The sequence below is a fragment of the Ochotona curzoniae genome, unplaced genomic scaffold, assembly GCF_017591425.1.
Source record: "Ochotona curzoniae isolate NIBS_2020 unplaced genomic scaffold, NIBS_Ocur_1.0 scaffold_4505, whole genome shotgun sequence".
In the NCBI taxonomy this organism is placed as follows: Eukaryota; Metazoa; Chordata; class Mammalia; order Lagomorpha; family Ochotonidae; genus Ochotona; species Ochotona curzoniae.
Window position 1 is genome coordinate 37366985 of NW_024467118.1, and position 20291 is coordinate 37387275.

Consider the following 20291-nt stretch of genomic DNA (forward strand, 5'->3'; position numbering starts at 1 on the left):
TATTTGTTCATTATATTTTCATGTAACTATTGTTTTTAAATGACAACTTCAAGAATGATTTTTTTATTAGTGTCTCAGGCTTCTTTATTTAAAATCAAAGTGATGTGGGGATTAAAATCAAGAACATCATTGAACTTCAGTTTCTCTCCAACCTGAAAACTTTTTTCCCCACTGAAGACAACCTACCCCATCCTCCAAGCTTCCAATTCCTGCGTTACTGAATGAATAACTTGGGATTCCCAAAGGCCCAGCTGCAGGCTCCAGGTGCACTTTCCCTAGCATCTCCCCTGACCTCTGCCCCCACCCTATTCCTGGGAAAGAAGGGCAGGCAGCTCAGTTTGAACGCTTGGGAGAGCCCTGAGCAGTGACAGGCACTGCAGGGAAGGCTTCCCCATTCAGGAAAGGGGACCTAGGAGTACAGTGTGGTACAGTGAGGGCTTCAGAAGCCTGGGACACCAAAGTGGGACCCCAGAGCCAGAGGAAACAAAGGATGATTTTTAATCCATGTTAATGGGCGTACAATGTATAAATAAGCTATCATGCACGAAGGGATAGAAAATGGAGCTATTTAAAAACAGATTTCGTTTTTTAAAATTGAGTTTCACATCTGTGATTCAACCAAATGTAATTATGTGACATTGAAAATAAATAGTTAAAAATGTCTCTTACATACAAGGGAATGAATACATCCCAGTGGTATAAATATGCAGACTAGTGAATTTGCAGTATGCAAATACTTGTGGAAACAATGCAATTCCACTTTGCTACTTCTCAGTTCTATACTCTCCACCACCAGCCTCACAGGTAAACCTTGGTCAGCTGCCTATCCCTGTCAATCAGTCTTTTCTCTTTTCAAACGGATGGAATCGTGTGATAGGTTACTTTAAATAAAATACCCCCCAAACGAACTTTTTTTTACTTTAACTAAAGTCCCCAAAAGGAATGAGAAAGGTTTATTTCAACTTACAGTTTGGAGGTGACCGTTCAGGACTGGGCAGCCCCAATGACCAGTGTCCAATGAAGGTTCATCATGCTAAGAGCAGAGTAATGAATGCATGGTAAGCCAACGGGCAGAGAGAACAGCTAGGTGGAACATGAAGTCAAATAATCAACCCTCTCACAAGAACCATCCACCAAGACCATGTATCCAATAACCTACACACCTCCCACCAGACCCACCTCTAGATGCCATAATTAAATCAAGTCCTCACCTTAGTTCATCAATCATAAACATTAAGACACCAGATTTTAAACAGCTGTATGAGTTTTGGGGTGGTAAGTTCTATTCAATGTACTCCTCTGGTTTTAGTTCCTTTATACAACACATCTTGTTACTTTACTATATTTTAACTATAGTCCATTCTTATTTATTGCTCAGTAGTATTCCATTATTAGAATGTAACACGGTTTATTTATCCATTCACCAGCTGATGGACGTTTCAGCTGTTTCCAGTGACTGCCTTTATGAACAAATTTGATGTGAAAACTTATATATAAGCTGCCATGTGCACTTGTTTTTCATTCCTAGGAAAAATATGGTTCAGAAACGTGCTGATATACTTTCAAGTTTTTAAAGAAATCTCCTTGGGGGTTGTCATGGTGCTATAGCATGCTGTTCCTCCACCTATGGTATTGGCATCCCAAATAGGCACCAGTTCATGTCTTGGCTGCTCTGTGCCCGTCTATGGCCTAAGACAGCAATGAAGGATAGTCCAAGGTTTTGGATCCCTGCACTCATATGGGGGATCCAGAAGAGGCTCCTGATCCCTGACTTTTGTCTGACTCAGCTCCAGCCATTGCGGGCATTTGGGGCAACAAACAGTGGATGGAAGTTCTTCCTTATCTCTGCAAATATGCCTTTTAGATAAAAACAAATAAATCTTTTAAAAGCAGTTAAGAGTTAAGGAGAAATCATGCCTGATTCTCACACGGCAGCTATTGCGCGTGTGGGGAGCTGCCGCCAGGTGGCCAGTGTGCCATTTGGCGCTAGGCTCTGCTTGCTAGCCGCCCGGCCAGGGAGCTCTGGGATTTTGGATCTTTGATTGCTGCTTAGATAGCTCCATTCTGAACCCTCAGGCCTTTGGGGACATGAATCAATCCTAAAGACTCCCAATGACAGTAACTCTTCCTCAGATGAACCTGTAATTAATACGGTCTCAACCCATGTGTTTTGAAAAATTGTAAAACCTAATATACTTTCAAAATCTTGTGCTACTTAGAATCCGGCGGGAGAGCAAAGAAATCTTCCATCTCCTTTGAATGTGTGAGTAAGCCGTGTAGTGTAAAATATCAGGAACATAACAGGTAACATACAGACAATAGATTCAAAACAGCATTAGACAATAGTAAAACTACAAAGACTTACAGGGGGAATCAAGAGCGATCCTGACAACCTATTAACAGGAGGTCATATCCACAGAGCAGGGGTGGCCGCCAGAGCAGAGCAGGGGGACAGAAGGAGGCTTGTGTCCCACCCTGGAGACTCCCGGATCCCCACCAAGGACTATCAGTACGGGTACCAAGGACTACATCTCAACTGCCAAAGAGACCACAGGGAACTGGAATGCCTTCGGAGGCCGAGAACTCAGAGGACATCCCTCCCCGCTTTTGGACCGACTACACGGGATAGAAGAAGCCTGAATCCTTCCTCGTAGGATCCAAGCTCATCGGAACAACAGCCAGGAACCCTGAGCGGTCCTCAGAATCAGAAGAACAGTAAACTTCATTTGGAACTAGGGAGAGGAGCTTTCTCTGGTCCTTACTTAGTTCCAACTTTGGGTCCCTACCCTCTCTGCTATGACCATCAAGGTCGCTCCAGAGCCCTCCCCCCCTAACACACACACACACACACACACACACACACACACACTCACACTCACTCACTCACTCACTCACAAATTAGAATAGATAGGCAGAGAACAACAAGGAAAGCTTGTTCAGCATGGACTCACACATACCTTACTAGGTAGGACACAAAGATTAAGTACTCCTCACCAAGGTATTGAAGATTCCTCTGCACACCCCTCCTAAAACTGTTTTGTACCTCAATTATTAAAATGTCATTGAAGTAGTCACAGGTTGTTGCTAAGAAAATGCATTTAATTTTAACATATTGTTTACTATGTCAATTAGTTCCATAATGCTATATATTGTTGATGATGTTATGTTGGGGCTTTTAATTGATCGCGATTTTACTCTGCTGGCTCTACCTTCAGACCAGAGAAGTTCTTCCCAAGAAGCCGTTGAACTTATCTGGGCAATAAGACGCTGGACTTTATGCTCGGGTTATGCTTACAATGAAGGAATCTCAACTGAACTTGAACTGTGGTCACACAACAAGGGGGAGGAATCCACCATGGGGAGAGGGTTAGGGGAGGGGTGGGAGGAAACCCAGTGCCTATAGAACTGTGTCACATAATACAATGTAATCAATTAAAAAAAAAGAGTTAAGGAGAAAGGATATCATCCAAGGGAAGTCACCACTGGGATTAATTCTTACAGAAGATGCCCTATGGAATCTTTATTGATAAAAAAAAAAATCCAAGGGAGACATGAAACATGGAAGGACAGATGAACACAGATGACGACGTGTGGAACATATAACAAATGCCAGGCTTAGTGGGAACAATAAAGAGCCCACATGTTCAAGAATATAAACCAGGGCCCGGCGCGGTGGCGCAGTGGTTAAGGTCCTCGCCTTGCACGCCCGGGATCCCATATGGGCGCCGGTTCTAATCCCGGCAGCCCCGCTTCCCTTCCAGCTCCCTGCCTGTGGCCTGGGAAAGCAGTAGAGGACGGCCCAAAACTTTGGGACCCTGCACCCGCGTGGGAGACCTGGAAGAGTCTCCTGGCTTCGGATCAGCATAGTATCGGCTGTTGCACTCACTTGGGGAGTGAATCATCGGACGGAAGATCTTCCTCTGTCTCTCCTCTCTGTATATCTGCCTTTCCAATAAAAAAAAAAAAAGAATATAAACCAAATTACCTGCAGGTTGTGGCAATTATAGAGCATAGGTGACAGACATCTTGTTTATCAAATTGTTCCATTAATGCTTCATCTCAAAAGTGAATAAATACTTCAAAGAGAAAGAGTGTAATTCAAACCTCTACTAATAATGGATAATGGACCTGGAGGTCTTATGTCTAATTTATATGAAAATGAAAGGATTGAGGATGTATTTTTACCTGTGATACAATCCGTTGCTTCGGTCTCTTGATCATGGCATCCTATGATTTGTTAAACCATTTACACCTACTTGGTATCATCACATTCACTCATTTACTGCTGAAGCAATTTATTCATGAAGGCTGTAGTGGATGAATTAAAACTAGAAACACTAAATGCCTGCTGGAAAAAGTTGTAGAATGAAGTTACAAATGGTTTTAAAAGCAATGATGAGAAATTAGGAAAATCATTCGTGCTGCTTGACAAGTTGGTGAGAAGGATACACCATCATGCTTGTTGAAGAAGTAGGATATATACTGAAGGCTACTGAGAATCATTGACAAGACACTGGTGAATCATGTTTGAAGGAAGAGAAAGCTCAAAAAAAAAAACTGAAGCAGAAGCAGCAATATGCACCTTTCTATAATTTGCTCAAATGTTTTGAATTATATAGATACTAAAGGACAAAATTATGGAATATGAGCATCAGAGAGAATGCCGTAGCAAAGTCCTCCATATGATTACCAAGGATTTCAGCTTTTGCAGTAATGAGTTCTAAATAGACAACAACTTTGGTTACAGCATTCTTTCAAGAGGTTGTGGCAAAATCTTTGAGCTAACAAAGATCTCCAAAACAGGACCAACCTAGCCTAGCAGCTAAATCCTCACACTGCATGTGCCAGGAGCCTATACAGGCACCAGTTCTAATTCTGGCTGCTCCACTTCCCGTCCAGCCCCCTGCTTGTGGCCTGGGAAAGCAGTAGAGGATGACCCAAAGCCTTGGAAGCCTGCACTCACGTGGGAGGCCGGGAAGAAGCTCTTGGCTCCTGGCTTCAAACTGGCTCAGCTCCGGCCATTGCAGCTACTTGGGGAGTGAATCAAAAGATGAAAGATCTTCCTCTGTCTCTACTCTCCATATATCTGACTTTCCAACAGAAATAAAAATAAATCTTAAAAAAAGTTTTTAAAACGATCTTCAAATCATAGACATCATCATGACTCAATGATCCAAGATCATCCAGGGTAGATGATTCTCCTGGCAAATCATCAGAATGTGAATAACAGCCTAACACTACGTCACAATGCAGACCTCATTCAGCCCTCCACATCTCATCAATATCATAAATAGGCCAAGCATAGTACAATAATGTGTTTTAAGAGGCTACATTCACATACATTTTATTATAGTGTTCTAATTATTATTTTTATTAGCAGTGTTGCTAATCTTTCACTATGTCTATTTTATAAGTTAAAGTTTATCATAGATATGTATGTACAGGAACAAAACTGTGTATATGATTCTGCCCTGCACTTGGGGTTAGACTCTCAGAACGTATCTCCTATGAGAAGGGGGTATTACTGTAGCATCTTTCCATGATCTTATTTTTTACCCACTCATTACCTTTGATTTAGTGTGTTTTAGAACAGTTTGCCAATTTTCAAACTAGCTTTTCTTGTTGTTGTGGTCTGTATTCTTTACATAATGCATGTCACATTTTTGTTAGATAAATGTAAACATTGTGTCCGTTTGTGGCTTGCTTTTTCATTGTACGTAATGTATCATCATCATCATGGTCATTTATTTATTAGGCAGAAAGGCAGAAGCACAGAGAGCAGGTGAGTTCCTGTCCTCTGGTTCATGCCCTCAGACACCAGAGCTGTCTGCAACTGCTCTGCCGGTGACTGAAGCTAGGAACCAGGAAGTTAAAAAAAATTTTTTTTATTGGAAGGCAGATACACACAGAGGAGGAGAGACAAAGAGGAAGATCTTCCATCTGCTGATTCACTCCCCCCAAGGGGCCACAACTGCCAGAGCTGAGCTGAGCTGAAGCCAGGAGCACATGGGTACAGTGCCCAAAGGTGTTGGGCCGTCCTCAACTGCTTTCCCAAACCACATGCAGGGAGTTGGATGGGAAGTGGAGCATCAGGACACGAACTGGTGGCCATATGGGATCCTAGCGTGTGCAAGGTGAGGATTTTAGCTGCTAGGCTACCATGCCGGGCCCAGAACTAGGAATTTAATCCAGGCCTTCAACAATGGGTGGCAGGAACCCAACCACTTGCACCCAGGATCTGCAGTATCAGCAAGCTGGAACCAGGAAAAGAGCCAAAATAGCAAGCCTACTTTATATCTTCAGTTTATTTCAGTAATGTCTTATGATTTTTAGCATTCAGGTCCAACTTATCCCAAAGTACTTGATTTTTTAATTCTTATATACAGTTCCTTAAAATTTTTAATTTTTGATCGTTTGACACTATTGCAGAGAAATTTTTAATACTGAAATTGTATCTGCAATTATGCTGAGCTGCTCTTAGTTTTTGTGGCATTTGAGTAGATTCCTTAGTTTTCCACATGTCACAACTGCAAGAAAATGGTGGTCAATTTTCAACACGGAATGAATAATAATTATCAGCTGACTTGAAGATACAGCAAAATTCACTAGGCCAACAGCATATCACGTAGTAGAGAAAGCTGGTACCTTTGTAACTTACGTGACATCTGGCAAGACATCCCATAGTATCCAGCACATGAGGAACAAGGGGAGAAAGCTGCATGCTGGAATATTAATTGCTTGCTGTAACAGCTCTAGGTGTGCCGGCTCATCATCTGATCTTCAGAGACCACAAAGGAAGTCTTGCTTTCAATGCACTGAGTCGGGGTCCATCTTTTGAGTGGACAGGTAAGAATATTTCCCAGTTCATCCACCATGTTATTTTGTAAACCAAGGCAGTTTTTACTTCTATTTGATCTGCAGGCATTGAAGTCATTGGTTTTTTAGTTGTTACAATGACTAGCACCTTCACCACAAAGTAGAGTACAAGCAGTTTGGCAGATATTTTTGTTGTTTTACATTTAGGGAGAAAAGTAGAAAATTGTGTTAGTCATTAAGTATTTCTGTTGTGGCTTTGTTTATTTTTGAGATGACTTTTGCCATAGTGTGGTATTTCCCTCCTAATTCCAGTTTGCAGAGATCTTACAAGAAATAGATTTGGATGTTGTTGAACATTTTTTTTCTGCACCTAAAAATATTGAGATCATTTTATGGTTTTTGTGTTTAGTCTGTTAATATTGATGGTCAGTTGTTGAGCCATTTTTGTATTCTTGGCATGTATTATAATTGGTTAGGATGCAGAGTGATTTTATATATTGTTGGGTTTGATGTCCTAAAATTTGGTTTAGAATTTTTCATCAATATTCATGAAGCATGAGTCTAGTTTTTTGTAATTTCTTTTTTTGGTTTTGGTAACAGGTAATGCTGTGCTTTTAGAGCAATTGTTAGAACAAGTGGGGGTAGATGTTCCCTATAGTCCTTTCTTTTGGAACAGCCTGTGTAGAATTGGTACTTTTTCTTCCAGAAATGTTTAATAGAATTCATCATTGCAACCATCTGGGCTCAACGTTTTGTTGGTGAGAGGCTTGAAAGTAAAAAAAAAAAAAAAAAGTCAAATAATTTAGTAATTGGATATAGGGATATAGGGCTATTCAGATTTTCTACGTCTTCTTGGGTTAGCTTTGTATAAATTCAGTGTCTGTTGCTTCTCTGTCCCCCATTCTCCATGCCCTTCACCTACTCATGTTAAAGCCCTAACCTCCAGTGCATTTGGATTTGCAGCTGAGGCCTTTATGGAGTAATGAAGTTTACATGAGGTCCAACAGGATTACTGTTCTTGTGTTCTTATTCAATCAGATAGAGCGCTGCCCTCCCCATGCACCTTCCAGGAACTCCCACGTGGGAACCCAGTGAGAAGGTGGCCATCCCAAATCAGGAAGAGAGCCCTTACCAGAAGCCAACGCCGGTGGACCCCTGATCTTAGCTTCCAGTCTTCCAAACTATCAGAAGATCGATCGATTTCTGTTTTTCAAGGCCCCATCTGTGGTACTTTATTATGTCAGCTCAAGATGACTTAGGTAGTTTTTCTTTGAAGAAATTTCACAATTTTAATAAGCTGTGAAACATACTGGTATAAATTATTCATAATATTCCCATGCTACCCAATTAATGTCTCATATTTGTTCAGTGACTTATCCTCTCTGATTCCTGATGCTTCGAATCTATGTTTCAAGCGATATTTCACTGTAGCAAGAGATTTATTAACTTTATTAATGCTGTTAAAGAACTAACTTACTTCTCAGGATATTCTCTGTTCACATTTTACTGATTGCTACAACTTCCTAAAAAATAATTTTCTGCTTATTTTGCATCTTTTTCTCCTTGCCAATCCCCTTTAAAGGCAAAAATACCTTTATTCAGTAACTTTTTGAAAGTACTTAACTATTTATTTGGAAAGAGAAGGAGAGGCAGAGACAGAAAGTTCTTCCATCTATTAATTCGCAATTTAACTAGTCACAAGAGCCAGGTCTAGTCCAGGCAGAAGCCTTAACCAGGAACTCCATCCCTGTCTCCCACACTGGTGGCAGGGACCTAAGTACTTGGTTGCCCTAAGTTGTACTTACCTAAGTACTTCTGTTGCCTTCCCAGACACATTAACAGAAAACTGGATAGGAAGCAAAAAGAGCTGGGACTGAAATCAGCACTAAAATCATAAGATACTGGCATCACAAACAGTGGTTTAATCTGCTTTGCCACACACTGGCCCCTAAGTGAAAGTTTATAGTACTCAATTGCTTTTTCAAAGTAAGCATTTAATGTAATAAATCTCACTGTTTTGTTTTTACACACATCGTACAAATTTAGATAATACCACATTTTAATTCAGTTAAAAATATTCTTTAATTTTGGATGTGGTTTCTCATTTGATCCATGCAAGTCACTTACAAATGAGTTTCCAAAAACTTGGGAATATTTTATAGACCATTTTAAAAAATGAGTTTTCTATTTTATTCCACCATGGCCACTTTGTATGATGTGAATTATTTAAAATTTCTTTCTACACTTTTAGGTTGAAAACAGTATTTTGGCAAAAACGCTTTGTACAGCTGAAAGTAGTTGTCATTTTGTTTCACATGTTTTAATAAAAGCCAGCTGGATATATAGTTCACTAATTTTTTTTCCTTCTGAGTAGCTAACCTGTTATTTATGATGTATTTTTTCATCCTCATAGTTTATGCTTGATTTACATATGTGTTATATAATCTGACATGCTTTATTTTTTATGCTCACAGTTTCTCTGACCACTTAAAATGGATGGGGCACATAAACAGTGATCCTCTCTCATTTGTGGTGGACACATTCCATGACTTCCACCTGATGAACCTGGATGGCATTGAACTGTTTATACTGTGTTGTCTCCAATACAAACTATCCATAGTAAATTATAATTTATAAATAATTTATAAATTAGGCACACAGTTATTTCTTGTTTTCAAATTGAAAATTTCACCTTTTAACTGGAAGCGAGAATTAAATGGCTTCTCTCTCACATATGTGAGTTGCTAGCATCACTTGCTCTTGTTAAGGGGCATTCTTACCTACAACAGGTATTACTGGAACATGAACTCTGTAATTCTGTGGCAATCCATCTGATAACTCATATGGGTACTAAGTGACTAACGGGAGGGTAGCACATTCAGTGTGGACACACTGGACAAAGGGATGATTCAAATCCATAGACAAGATGGAGTGGGATACTGAGAGGTTTCAACACACTAGTCAATATATGTTTTTAAAATGAATGATCTATTTCTGTAACTTCCCATCTAATACTTTCTGACTATAGCTGACCATGGGTAAATTTTGGACTGTGAAACTATAAGCAAGGGGGCTGCTAAAGTAGGTATCTTAATATCCTTGAGTACTGATTAAATTAGGACATTTAAAAACTTCATGGAAAATGGAATTAAAAGGTAGCTTCATACTGTTGCTCAATTTTTTGAAATTCATGCAATTTTTCCACAAACTCTCAAGCATCCTTGTATTATCTGCATCATTTCTGCATTGTTTCCATGGACAGATTTTCTATGTAACAAGAGCTAAATTTTCCCATTTCTTTGTGTGCCTCATTATTTTTAACTGGGTGCCTGATGTGATGAAATTTAATTTGTTGAGTGTTGATGTATCAAGGATTTCTTTAAATACTTTCGAGATTTAAGTATAATCCTTTTAAGGTTTGTGTTTTACATTTGTTAGGCAGGACCAGAATAGCCTTTATGTAGGATTCATATGGTTCCACTAATTTTTGACACACCTTTCTGTCCTCTATGCTGTAGTGGAAGTACAGACTATTCTTGGTTCTGTGTAATATCAGAGATTATTCCAGTGCTTCTTTCTAGAAGTCTCCTGGTAGTAGGTTGCTTCCTCATGAACTGCACTGCAGAGACAAAAGTAATTCTTTGCAGCTTTTTCTCCTCCTGCATAGCTTTCTTTTTTGGCCTTGGAAATTCTTGCTGCCTTCACTTCTTAAATTCCAATTGCTGTTTCTGCACCACAGGACAACTCTTGGACTTTACTGAGACCTCTCCCCCTGCACCCCAAGTTATTTCTGTGCAGTACCTTTTGATATTAGAGCTATCACAGCTTGCCTCACTTGTTTACCTTCTTTTGTAGCACTGCCCTTTGCTGCCTGTTGCCCAATGTTTGAAAACAATTGTTCCATGTATTTTATCTGATGTTTTAGTGGCTAAAAGCTAGAGAAAGATCTGTTGATACTTCATCAAGGCCAGAAGTGTAAGTCAGAATTCATTTTTCTTCATTCTGGAAACACGTTTTTACAAAGCATCTAATTCTGGAACACAGCTATATTCTTTCATTGAAGCTATCATTCTGCTACTTCATTACAATTGTTGAAAAGTAAAGTGTCATGTTAGTCTTTGCTATTCCTTTGAAGTTGTATGCCTTTTTATCTTTGGTCTCCTTTAAGATTTTCTTTTTTCTTTGATTTTCCAGTTTCACCTGCAAGAGACTGGGTGTGCATTTCTTTTCTTTTATTCTTGAAGTTCATGGAACACCTGCACTTGGTGAATTGGTATTCCCCAATAGTTCTGAAAAACTTAGCAGCCTTTATCTTTTCAAGTTATTTTACAGCATTCTTTTTCTCTGGGACTTCAATCGAACACATATCAGACCTTCTCACTGAATCTGTTTTTTCCACCTTTTTCTCTCTGTGCTGTTATATTATGAAAAATTTCTTCCAGTTCTTTAATTCTCTCTTCTGCCCTGAAGTTTGTCCTGAGCATGTCTACTGAATTTTAAATTCTTAATAACTTATTTTTCATATTTTATGAATTCTATTTAGCTTAGTTTCTTCTCAGATATATTGGTCATTTTAAACACAGTACGCATAGTATTATAATGCATGCCTGATAATTCCAAAATCCAGTCTGTGCAGATCCTATTCTAGTTCTCCTCTACTTTCACCATCTTGACCCTATTTTTTAACCCATATCCATTACTGCTCCTGAAAATGCAGTGCGCAAGACAGAACAAATGTGTGTTCCTGCACAGAGGGACTAGCATGCTTACTGCCAGTTTCAAGGGACACCCCTGGTTGGGGACCATCTCATTTTATATGAGTATACAGTTCTACACCTCACCCACATTTTAGTGCTCAAAGCAGAAAACCACATGAAGGCTTTTTTCGTGGCCACAAACTTTCAATTTTTGTCTTTTCTTCTTGTAGCTTCTAAATTTAGGGTTGGGTTTAGAAGTTCTCTGTGAAAATATAATCCTTTTGGGTGTGTCCAGCTTTAATTAAAGATTTTCCTGGCTCTTGGACTAGCTGGTTACCCCCTTTGTCCTGTCAGTCCACTACACCAAAGTGTGAGATACTGGACATATTTCAGATCAAAAGTAGCTTCTTCCTTCCTCCAATAATCTACTTATCTCTCTGGGTTGAGTCTTTCTCCAAAGCTCTGACACACACACACATACACAAACACACACAGAGACAGAAGTCTTTTAGCTGTTGGCTCACTCCCCAACATCCACAATGGTCAAGGAGCTATGTGGGTGGAAGGGCTAAGTAAATAGGCCATCTTCTGCTACTTTCCTAGGCTATTAGCAGGAGCCAGATAAAAGTATAGCAACTGAGACTCAAACTGACACCCATAAAGGATGACAATGTTTCAGGTGGTGGATTTAGCCACTATATTATCAATATCTTTATAGCCTAAATTTTCTAGGTATGTACCTCACAAACACACAGTCTCAAAAGATCAACCATTAAAGTGATAGGAAAACATAGGTTAATTTAGCAGGGGAAAAAAAACCCTGTCTTACATTAAAAAAATTTTTTTTTAAATTTTATGGCACAGTTCCATAGGCTCTAGGTTCTCTCCACCTACCCCAAACCCCAACAACTCCCCTCTCCACTGCCTTCCCTGGTGTCTGAGCAGTGGTGTATTAGCTTAATCCTCTGCCTGTAGTGTCAGCATTACAAACAGGCACTGGTTCAAATCTTGACTATTCTACTTTGGATTCAATTCTGCGGTAATAGTCTGGGAAGGCAGACAGATGATAGCCCAAGACTTGGGTCCCTGTTCGGCTCAGTTTCCTTGCTAGCTAAATGGAGATAACAATGAACTACCACAGATGCCTCCATGCATTCCCACCAGCAGCTCTACCCCACCTTACTAAATAGCACAGCTCCTCTCTCCAACAACACAGGCAGCCTTTCTGTAATAACACTGCAGAGCCATTGACCACTAAGGAACCAGTGGGGCCCCTGGGCCTGCCACCCCTGCTCCTGGATATATGCAGGCTTTTGAAATATGGGTAAAACAACTCTCTCTGCTTTGTCACAATGTTACTTACTTCTGTGTTAGTTTTTTTATGAAATTAAACAAAAATATCCTGAGATTTGTTTCAAGCATTCTAACGAAAGCAGTGCTAACAAAGAAAAGGCAATCAACAGGATAACTTAAGTAGATAATTAAAATTTAATAGTATTATAAAATAAGCAAATATATAAAAATCAAGTGTTTATTTTTAGATGCTAGAAACAATATACATAATAAATTCAACATAGTACTGATAATGCTGCAAGATGAGATTTTATTTTTTGAATTACAGATTATGCCAGTTAGGCTGTTTTGTATACAGAGGCTCAAAATTTAGTTTATTATTAAAAATATCAGACTGTAGATATCTCTAATGGGATCATGTATACGTGGCATATTGCAATTGAGATTGTTAGACTATCATGTTCTTGATTTAACTAAATTGTCTTACAATGGAAATAAAGTAAAAGAGGCAAATAATTCTCTTTGGGATACTAATTACCACAGTGTCCAGAATGATTCTTTTTCCTTTTAATTAACCTCATATTGCCCCTGAAGTCCATACATGAAAGGAACTTAAAAACAAATGAGCAACTTTAAGAGCTACAAAGAGTTCAACATCAAAGTGTACAGACCAATTTGCAGATATTCCTGGTTCTGGATGTTAAAGGGAAATGGAAATAAATAATCAACTTTTTAAATACTAGAAAATATGATTTTACAATTCTTTTATAATCAAATCCTTCAGTGTTTTCCAATGCTGCTTCTATAGCCTGTTTGCACAGAGCCAGTTCAGGAGACAGATTGGTTGAAAATGAACTTGAATGTACAAATTTTAAGGCTAAAAATTCTGTCTTCAAAACCTAGTGATTTAAATAGAGCCCTTGACAAGTTATTCAACACAAAGTTATTGGCCAAAATAAAAACAAGTACTTAGACAGAAAGAAAACTCACACTTAAACAGTTACATGAAAAAAAAAAAAAAAACCACAGACAGGCTTTCAAGAAATAGATGATTCCTTTAACCTGAAGACATTTGTCAAAATTACCTGATTGCCTGGTAAATGTTCTAAGTTACTGAGTCCACTTCTGGGTTAATATCTCTTATGCTTTGGTTGGGTGATTCAATAAAATACATATTCTATAGGATTAAACTATAGAATTCAATAAACCAAACATAGCAGGTAAAATACCAGAATGTTGATTGAAAATGCTCTTTGCCACCTTTTTCATGCAATAAGCACATCCAACTTAAATTTGATATTTCTCACTGAAGCTTGTTGTTCTGATGAGCCAAATCCAAATGTTTTCATATAGTTGAGAACTAAGAATGCTCTATCATTCATCATTATCTGTAGGGAAAAAAAAAACAATAAAATTAAGTCAGTTCCCTTCAAACCAAGCTGCATCTAATTTTTAAGAGCTTTATTCTTTTTTATGACCAGTGAATAGCATTTTAATGTATATGTAACAGTTTATTATAATAGCATGTACTCATTTAAAATGTTCATACAATAAAGAATAAAGGGCAAAGTAATGGGACAGGCATTTGACATTACTTGGGATGCCATGCATTCTCTATCAGAGTGCCTGGGTTTGAGACCCACCTCTGCTTCCTATCCTTCATCCTACTAACACACACTGTGGACAGTAGAAGGTGATGGCCTAAGTGCTTGGATCCCTGCCACCCACCCGGGAGATCCAGTGGTGTTTCAGGCGCTTAGATTCAACCTAGACCATTCCTGGCTATGACAGACTTCTGCAGAGTGAACCACAATAAAACAGTTCTGTTTCAAGTAAATGAAAATTCAAAAAAAATAAAGAATAAATGGGAAGTAAAAGTCACATACAAGCAAAAGACAACCAAAGTTATAATTTCATATAACTCTTCAGGTTGCTTTCCTATGTGCACACATACACACATCTTTCTAAAAATCATACAAAAATGTGATTTTGAGACCTAAATGTTTTCATTTCAAGTATATAATACATGGAAAGATGGAAAATAAGTGATAGAGCAAGACTGCAAACTTCATGGTAGAATGGGTAGTAGGATCATCACTGTGAATTTTTTTCAACTTTTCACATGAGAAAGAACTTATAAGATACTGAAAAAAACAAAAATATTGGTTTATATCACATAAATTCCAAAGCCTACATAATATTCTAACTATATATATGATTAATAAGAATATTAAGTTAACCATTCCTATTTATAGGCATTCTGTTTTTTCCCGTTTTCTTTATTCTAAAAAACATTGATGAATTAAACAGACGGCTTACCTTAATCTTACATAACATTGTCTTTCACATTCCAGCAAAAGTGATCTTTCATTAAAGTTCATATCATGTTTTTTAATGGGTCTACGGATCTGATGTGACATGTTGACCTGCTGTCTGACACAGGCATCTCATACATAGGAGGGCAATTTCACATTGTGGCTGACTTACCTCTTATCAAGATCCCTGCTAAAACACCTTAGAACAGCAGGAGATGGCCCCATATACTTTGGTCTTTGCCACCCCCCACCGCCTACCCCTAATATGGGAGACTAAGGTGGAGTTCCAGGTTCCTGGCTTTGGCCCTAGGAAAGAGATCTTTAATGTACTGATCCACACATCAAATGCCCCCAGTAGCCAGATGCCAGGATCTCCCATGTGGATGGCTCTTTGTAGCAAGAATGGCTTTCTACAGAGGCATATATCCTTTTGAAGCCACTTGGCTGTCAAGAGTGTGTCATCCTACTAACTCATGGCTCAATGGACTGCTACAGTAAGTCAAGGGGCAAAGTAAAATAAAAGCTTTCCACATACTAATCAAGCAAAACTGATCCCCTAGCCACATTGTTTTTGATTATTAGGAAATATTACTAAAACAATTCTTACAGGGAATTCCCTGAAGGAAGAACTGTCTGAGTATGACTAGAACCAGCATGATACTCTTCAACAGATTAACTTCAATGGAATCATTCTCTGTCCTCATGCCATTAACTTACACCATGATGTATTACGAGAAACAACTCACTGAAACACTAGTACTGCAAAAGTCATCTAGGATATATTTTTTTGTCCTATTATAGCATTCTAGTTTAGAGGATTGAGCCCAAGTTCTCAATAAATATCTTTAATCTACAAGTTCCAGAAAATGTTCAAACTATACAATTTGATTTTTGATGATAAAAAGTAATCTTTTGAGGCTGGCACTTAGGTGCAGCAGGTTAAGGTACTGCCTTCATTGCGAGCATCCTGTATCCAAATGCTTGTTCAAGTCCTGGTGCTGCTTCCTCATAACGCGCCTGGTAAAGCAGGTCAAGATGAAGTGCTAGCTTCCTGCCTTTGGCTTGGCCTAGTCTACTTAGAAAGCAAACCAGTGGTTGGAAGATCTCTAGTTTTCCCTCTCTTGTTACTCCGATTTTGAAATAAAAATTTTTAAAAAATCAATTTTTAAATATTTAGAAAAATGGACATTTATTTATTAAGAATTTATAACAGGCATTTTATTTTTATTTTTAGTTGAGTTTTGCGTCTCCTTTTTAAAAAGGATTTATTTTACTTATTTGAAAGGCAGAGTTACAGAAAGAAAGAAGGAGACAGCAGCAGCTCTTTCACTCCTCAAATGCTACAGCCAGGCCAAAGCCAGCAGCTTATGTAGGCCTCCTGCACCCACAGAGGGGCACGAGCACTCGGACATTCTTCCTCTGCTTTCCCCAGATGCGTGAATAAGGACTGGATTGGAAGTGGAACACTCAGGATTCGAACAGGTGTCCATATAACATGCTGGCATTGCAGACAGTGGCTTAATCCATAAGCCACAACACTGGCTGTGCAACTGAGAATTTCAGAGTACTAGCTTTTTTTTTTTTTTTTTTTAATGGAAGTCTACAGATACTTAGACTTTTCTGCCTGAAAAAAAATGTGTTTCCCTTAAAGGGATTTATATGCTATTAAAATTAGGGGAGTATTATGACAGTGTTCTCTTTTAAAGAATCATAAAAAATGTTTCCTTTTGGTTTCAAATCAACATTAGTTGTTTTCTGAGCATGTTTAGTCTTGTGAACACTGATTTATGTAATTAATCAGATTCCTACAAAGATCAGCACCACATTCCTCTTTAGAAAGTGTGGAGATGTGCTGAATACGAACTTGGTATTCATGCTTCATACTGCATTGCTTATATTTACTTATATAACATATTGTTTTTCCCACTCTTTGAAAACTTAATTTTATCTTATATATATGTATATACATTTTTTTTTAAAGATTTATTTTATTTTTTTACAAAGTCAGATATACAGAGAGGAGAGACAGAGAGGAAGATCTTCCGTCCGATGATTCACTCCCCAAGTGAGTGCAACGTCCAATACTATGCCAATCCGAAGCCAGGAGCCTCTTCTGGGTCTCCCACGCGGGTGCAGGGTCCCAAAGCTTTGGGTCGTCCTCGACTGCTTTCCTGGGCCACAAGCAGGGAGCTGGAAGGGAAGGGGGGCTGCCGGGATTAGAACCGGCGCCCATATGGGATCCCGGGCGTGCAAGGAGAGGACTTTAACCACTTGCGCCACCGCGCCGGGCCCCATATCATGTTATGACACAGTTTCATAGGGTCTGGGTTCCTCCAACCCTTCCCCATACCCTCCGCACTTTTTCTCCACTTTATTGTAGTATTACAGATCAAATGCAGACATGATTCTTTCACTGCAAGCATGTACCATGCATAGAGTCCAGCATTTTATTGTCCAGATAAATTCAACGGTTTCATGGGGACCATCTCTGGTCTGAAAGCAGAGCTGGCAGAATATCATCCCGACCAATGAAAAGCCACAACATAACATCAAAAACAATTTACAACACTATGGAGTTAATTGACATGGTATTGAGTGACCCCATGTTAGAAAATGCAAGTTCTTAACCACATCCTGTGACTACTTCATTGACATTTCTATTTTGGTTTATACACAACCAGCTGCTATACACCTTAAAACGGCTATAGGGTACTATTCAGCTGTCTCATGTCTATTTTCATTTTTAGATTTAGCAGTTTATATTAGTATTGAAGCATAATTTTTACTAAACTTGGCAGATTTTAGGATAGTCCAAACTGGCTTATAACTCTAACAAGGCATATGTCAATAGTTGAGGCACAGAACAATTTTAGGAGGGGTGTGCAGAGGAATCTTCAATACTCCAGGGAGGAGTAACTTATTTTCATGTGCTGCCTAGTAAGGTATATGTGAGTCCACGCTGACCATTTCCTGTCTGGTTCTAAGCTTTCCTTGTTGTTCTCTGTCTATCTATTCTAATCTTTTGTTTGTTTGTTTTTAGGGGGGAGTCTGTGGATCGACCCTGATGGTCATTGCAGGAGAGGGTGGGGATCCAAAGTTGGAACTAAGTAAGGACCAGAGAAAGCTCCTCTCCCTAGTCCAGAAGGAAGTTTACTGTTTTTCTGTTTCTGTGGCTCTCTCAGGGTCCCTGGCTGTTGTTTCGATGACATTGGATCCTGTGAGGAAGGATTTGGGCTTCTTCTATCCCATGTGGGGGATCCAAACAGGATTGGATGGCCTCAGAGTTCTCGGCCTCTGAAGGCATTCCAGTTCCCCGTGGTCTCCTTGGCAGTTGGGTAAATCTAACAATTTATAAAGAATTATTATAGAGGCCAGCACTGTGGTGTAGTAGGCAAAGATTCCACCTGCGGTGCCAGCATTCCACATGTGCACCAATTCTGATCCCACCATTTCTACTTCCAATCCAGTTCCTTGTTAATTTGTGGGAAAGCACTGGAGGATCATTTGAGCCACTGGGCCCCTGCACCCACATGGAAGACCCAAAAGAAACTCCTAGCTCCTAGTTTTGGAGCTCAGCTCCAGCTGTTGCAGTCATTTGGGGAGTAAGCCCAGACAGAAAAAAACCTCTTTTTCTGTTTCTCCTTCTCTTTGTTGCTTTGTCTTTCAAAAAACAAGTATTTTTTTTAATAATTATAATTTTTTAGAGATACAAAATAAGCAATTTTTTTTTTAAAGAATTACTTGTTTTTTTTTTTAAGATTTATTTTTATTATGTTTTTATTGGAAAAGCAGATATACAGAGAGGAGGAGAGACAGAGAGGAAGATCTTCCGTCCGATGATTCACTCCCCAAGTGAGCGCAACGGCCGATACTATGCCGATCCAAAGCCAGGAGCCTCTTCTGGGTCTCCCACGCGGATGCAGGGTCCCAAAGCTTTGGGTCGTCCTCGACTGCTTTCCCAGGCCACAGGCAGGGAGCTGGAAGGGAAGCAGGGCTGCCGGGATTAGAACCGGCACCCATATGGGATCCTGGGCGTGCTAGGTGAGGACCTTAACCACTTGCGCCACCGCGCCGGGCCCGAATTACTTGTTTTTATTGGAAAGGAAGATTCACAGAGAGGAGAGACAAAGATCTCCTACTCACTGGTTCACTCCCCAAATGGCCACAACAGATGGAACTGAGCTAAGATGATCTGTTTGAAAGCTAAAAGCCTTTTCTAACTCTTCACCGTGGGTGCAAGGCTTTGAGCCTTCCTCTGCTCCTTTCCCAGGCCACGAGCAGGGAGCTGAAAGGGAAGTGAATCGGTCAGGATAGAAACCAGCACCTGGATGGGATCCTGGCAGATGCACTGCAAGGATTTAACCACTAGGTTATTGCCCCAGACCCAACAGACATAAATCTAATACATTTCACTACAGTGCATGTGATATAAGCTTACTGACTGAAATTTGTTATTTTCTCTGAAATTTATTGAAAATATAAATACATGTGAGGAAACCTTACCTTCCTGATAGACTCCATCTGCCATGACTAAATGCAGAATCTTGGCATACAGATGCTGATGCTCATTTCCCAAAATATTCTGAACCATTGTCTTACAAATTTCAATATTTTCATCCTCATCTTCATGAATAGCCTATGCCAAATTACCAAATATAAATCAATACGTGAATATGCTTTGATTTTGTATTGTTATTTATAATGAATCTAACAACAAAAGCCATTGACTTTCTCTAGTCAGATCACATTTTTACAGCAAGTTTTACCTTTATTTTCTCATAAACCTCCAAGAATTTTTCAAATCCCATCTCTTGCTCCAAGTCAAGTCTCAGTTCTTCTAAATGGTTAAAGACACTATCATATTCGCACTCACTAGCGATCTCACCATCACTGTTGTCTGAAGACATAATAAAAAGATATAATTAAGAAAGAAGATAATAAACTGACTCTCTGACAAGATGATCATGCCATTGAAATATATACTTTTATTTGCCATAAAAAGTTTTTCTTTAATATTGATCATTTGTATAGGGAAACAAACTAGATACAATTTACCTAAAAAGAATGTTATTTTGGCAATCTTTTCTGGATATAACTGCAAATTAGGTTAGAATAAAACACCCCCGCAGATGTCTTTTTATTTAAGTATAAAGCAACCAATTTTGCTTCT

General features: G+C 39.1%; 1 protein-coding gene across 1 annotated transcript in view; it reads right to left on the reverse strand.

The window, feature by feature from the left end:
* Positions 1 to 13367: 13367 nt before the first annotated feature.
* Positions 13368 to 20291, reverse strand: part of NEK1 (NIMA related kinase 1) — a 117500-nt gene continuing 110576 nt past the window's right edge. The window contains exons 34-36 of the mRNA XM_040965873.1: positions 19888 to 20018; positions 19625 to 19757; positions 13368 to 14194 (exon numbers count right to left, since the gene is read on the reverse strand). Of these exons, the coding sequence (XP_040821807.1) occupies positions 14181 to 14194; positions 19625 to 19757; positions 19888 to 20018 (278 nt within the window). The 3' untranslated portion in view covers positions 13368 to 14180. The remainder of the gene's footprint in view (positions 14195 to 19624; positions 19758 to 19887; positions 20019 to 20291) is intronic.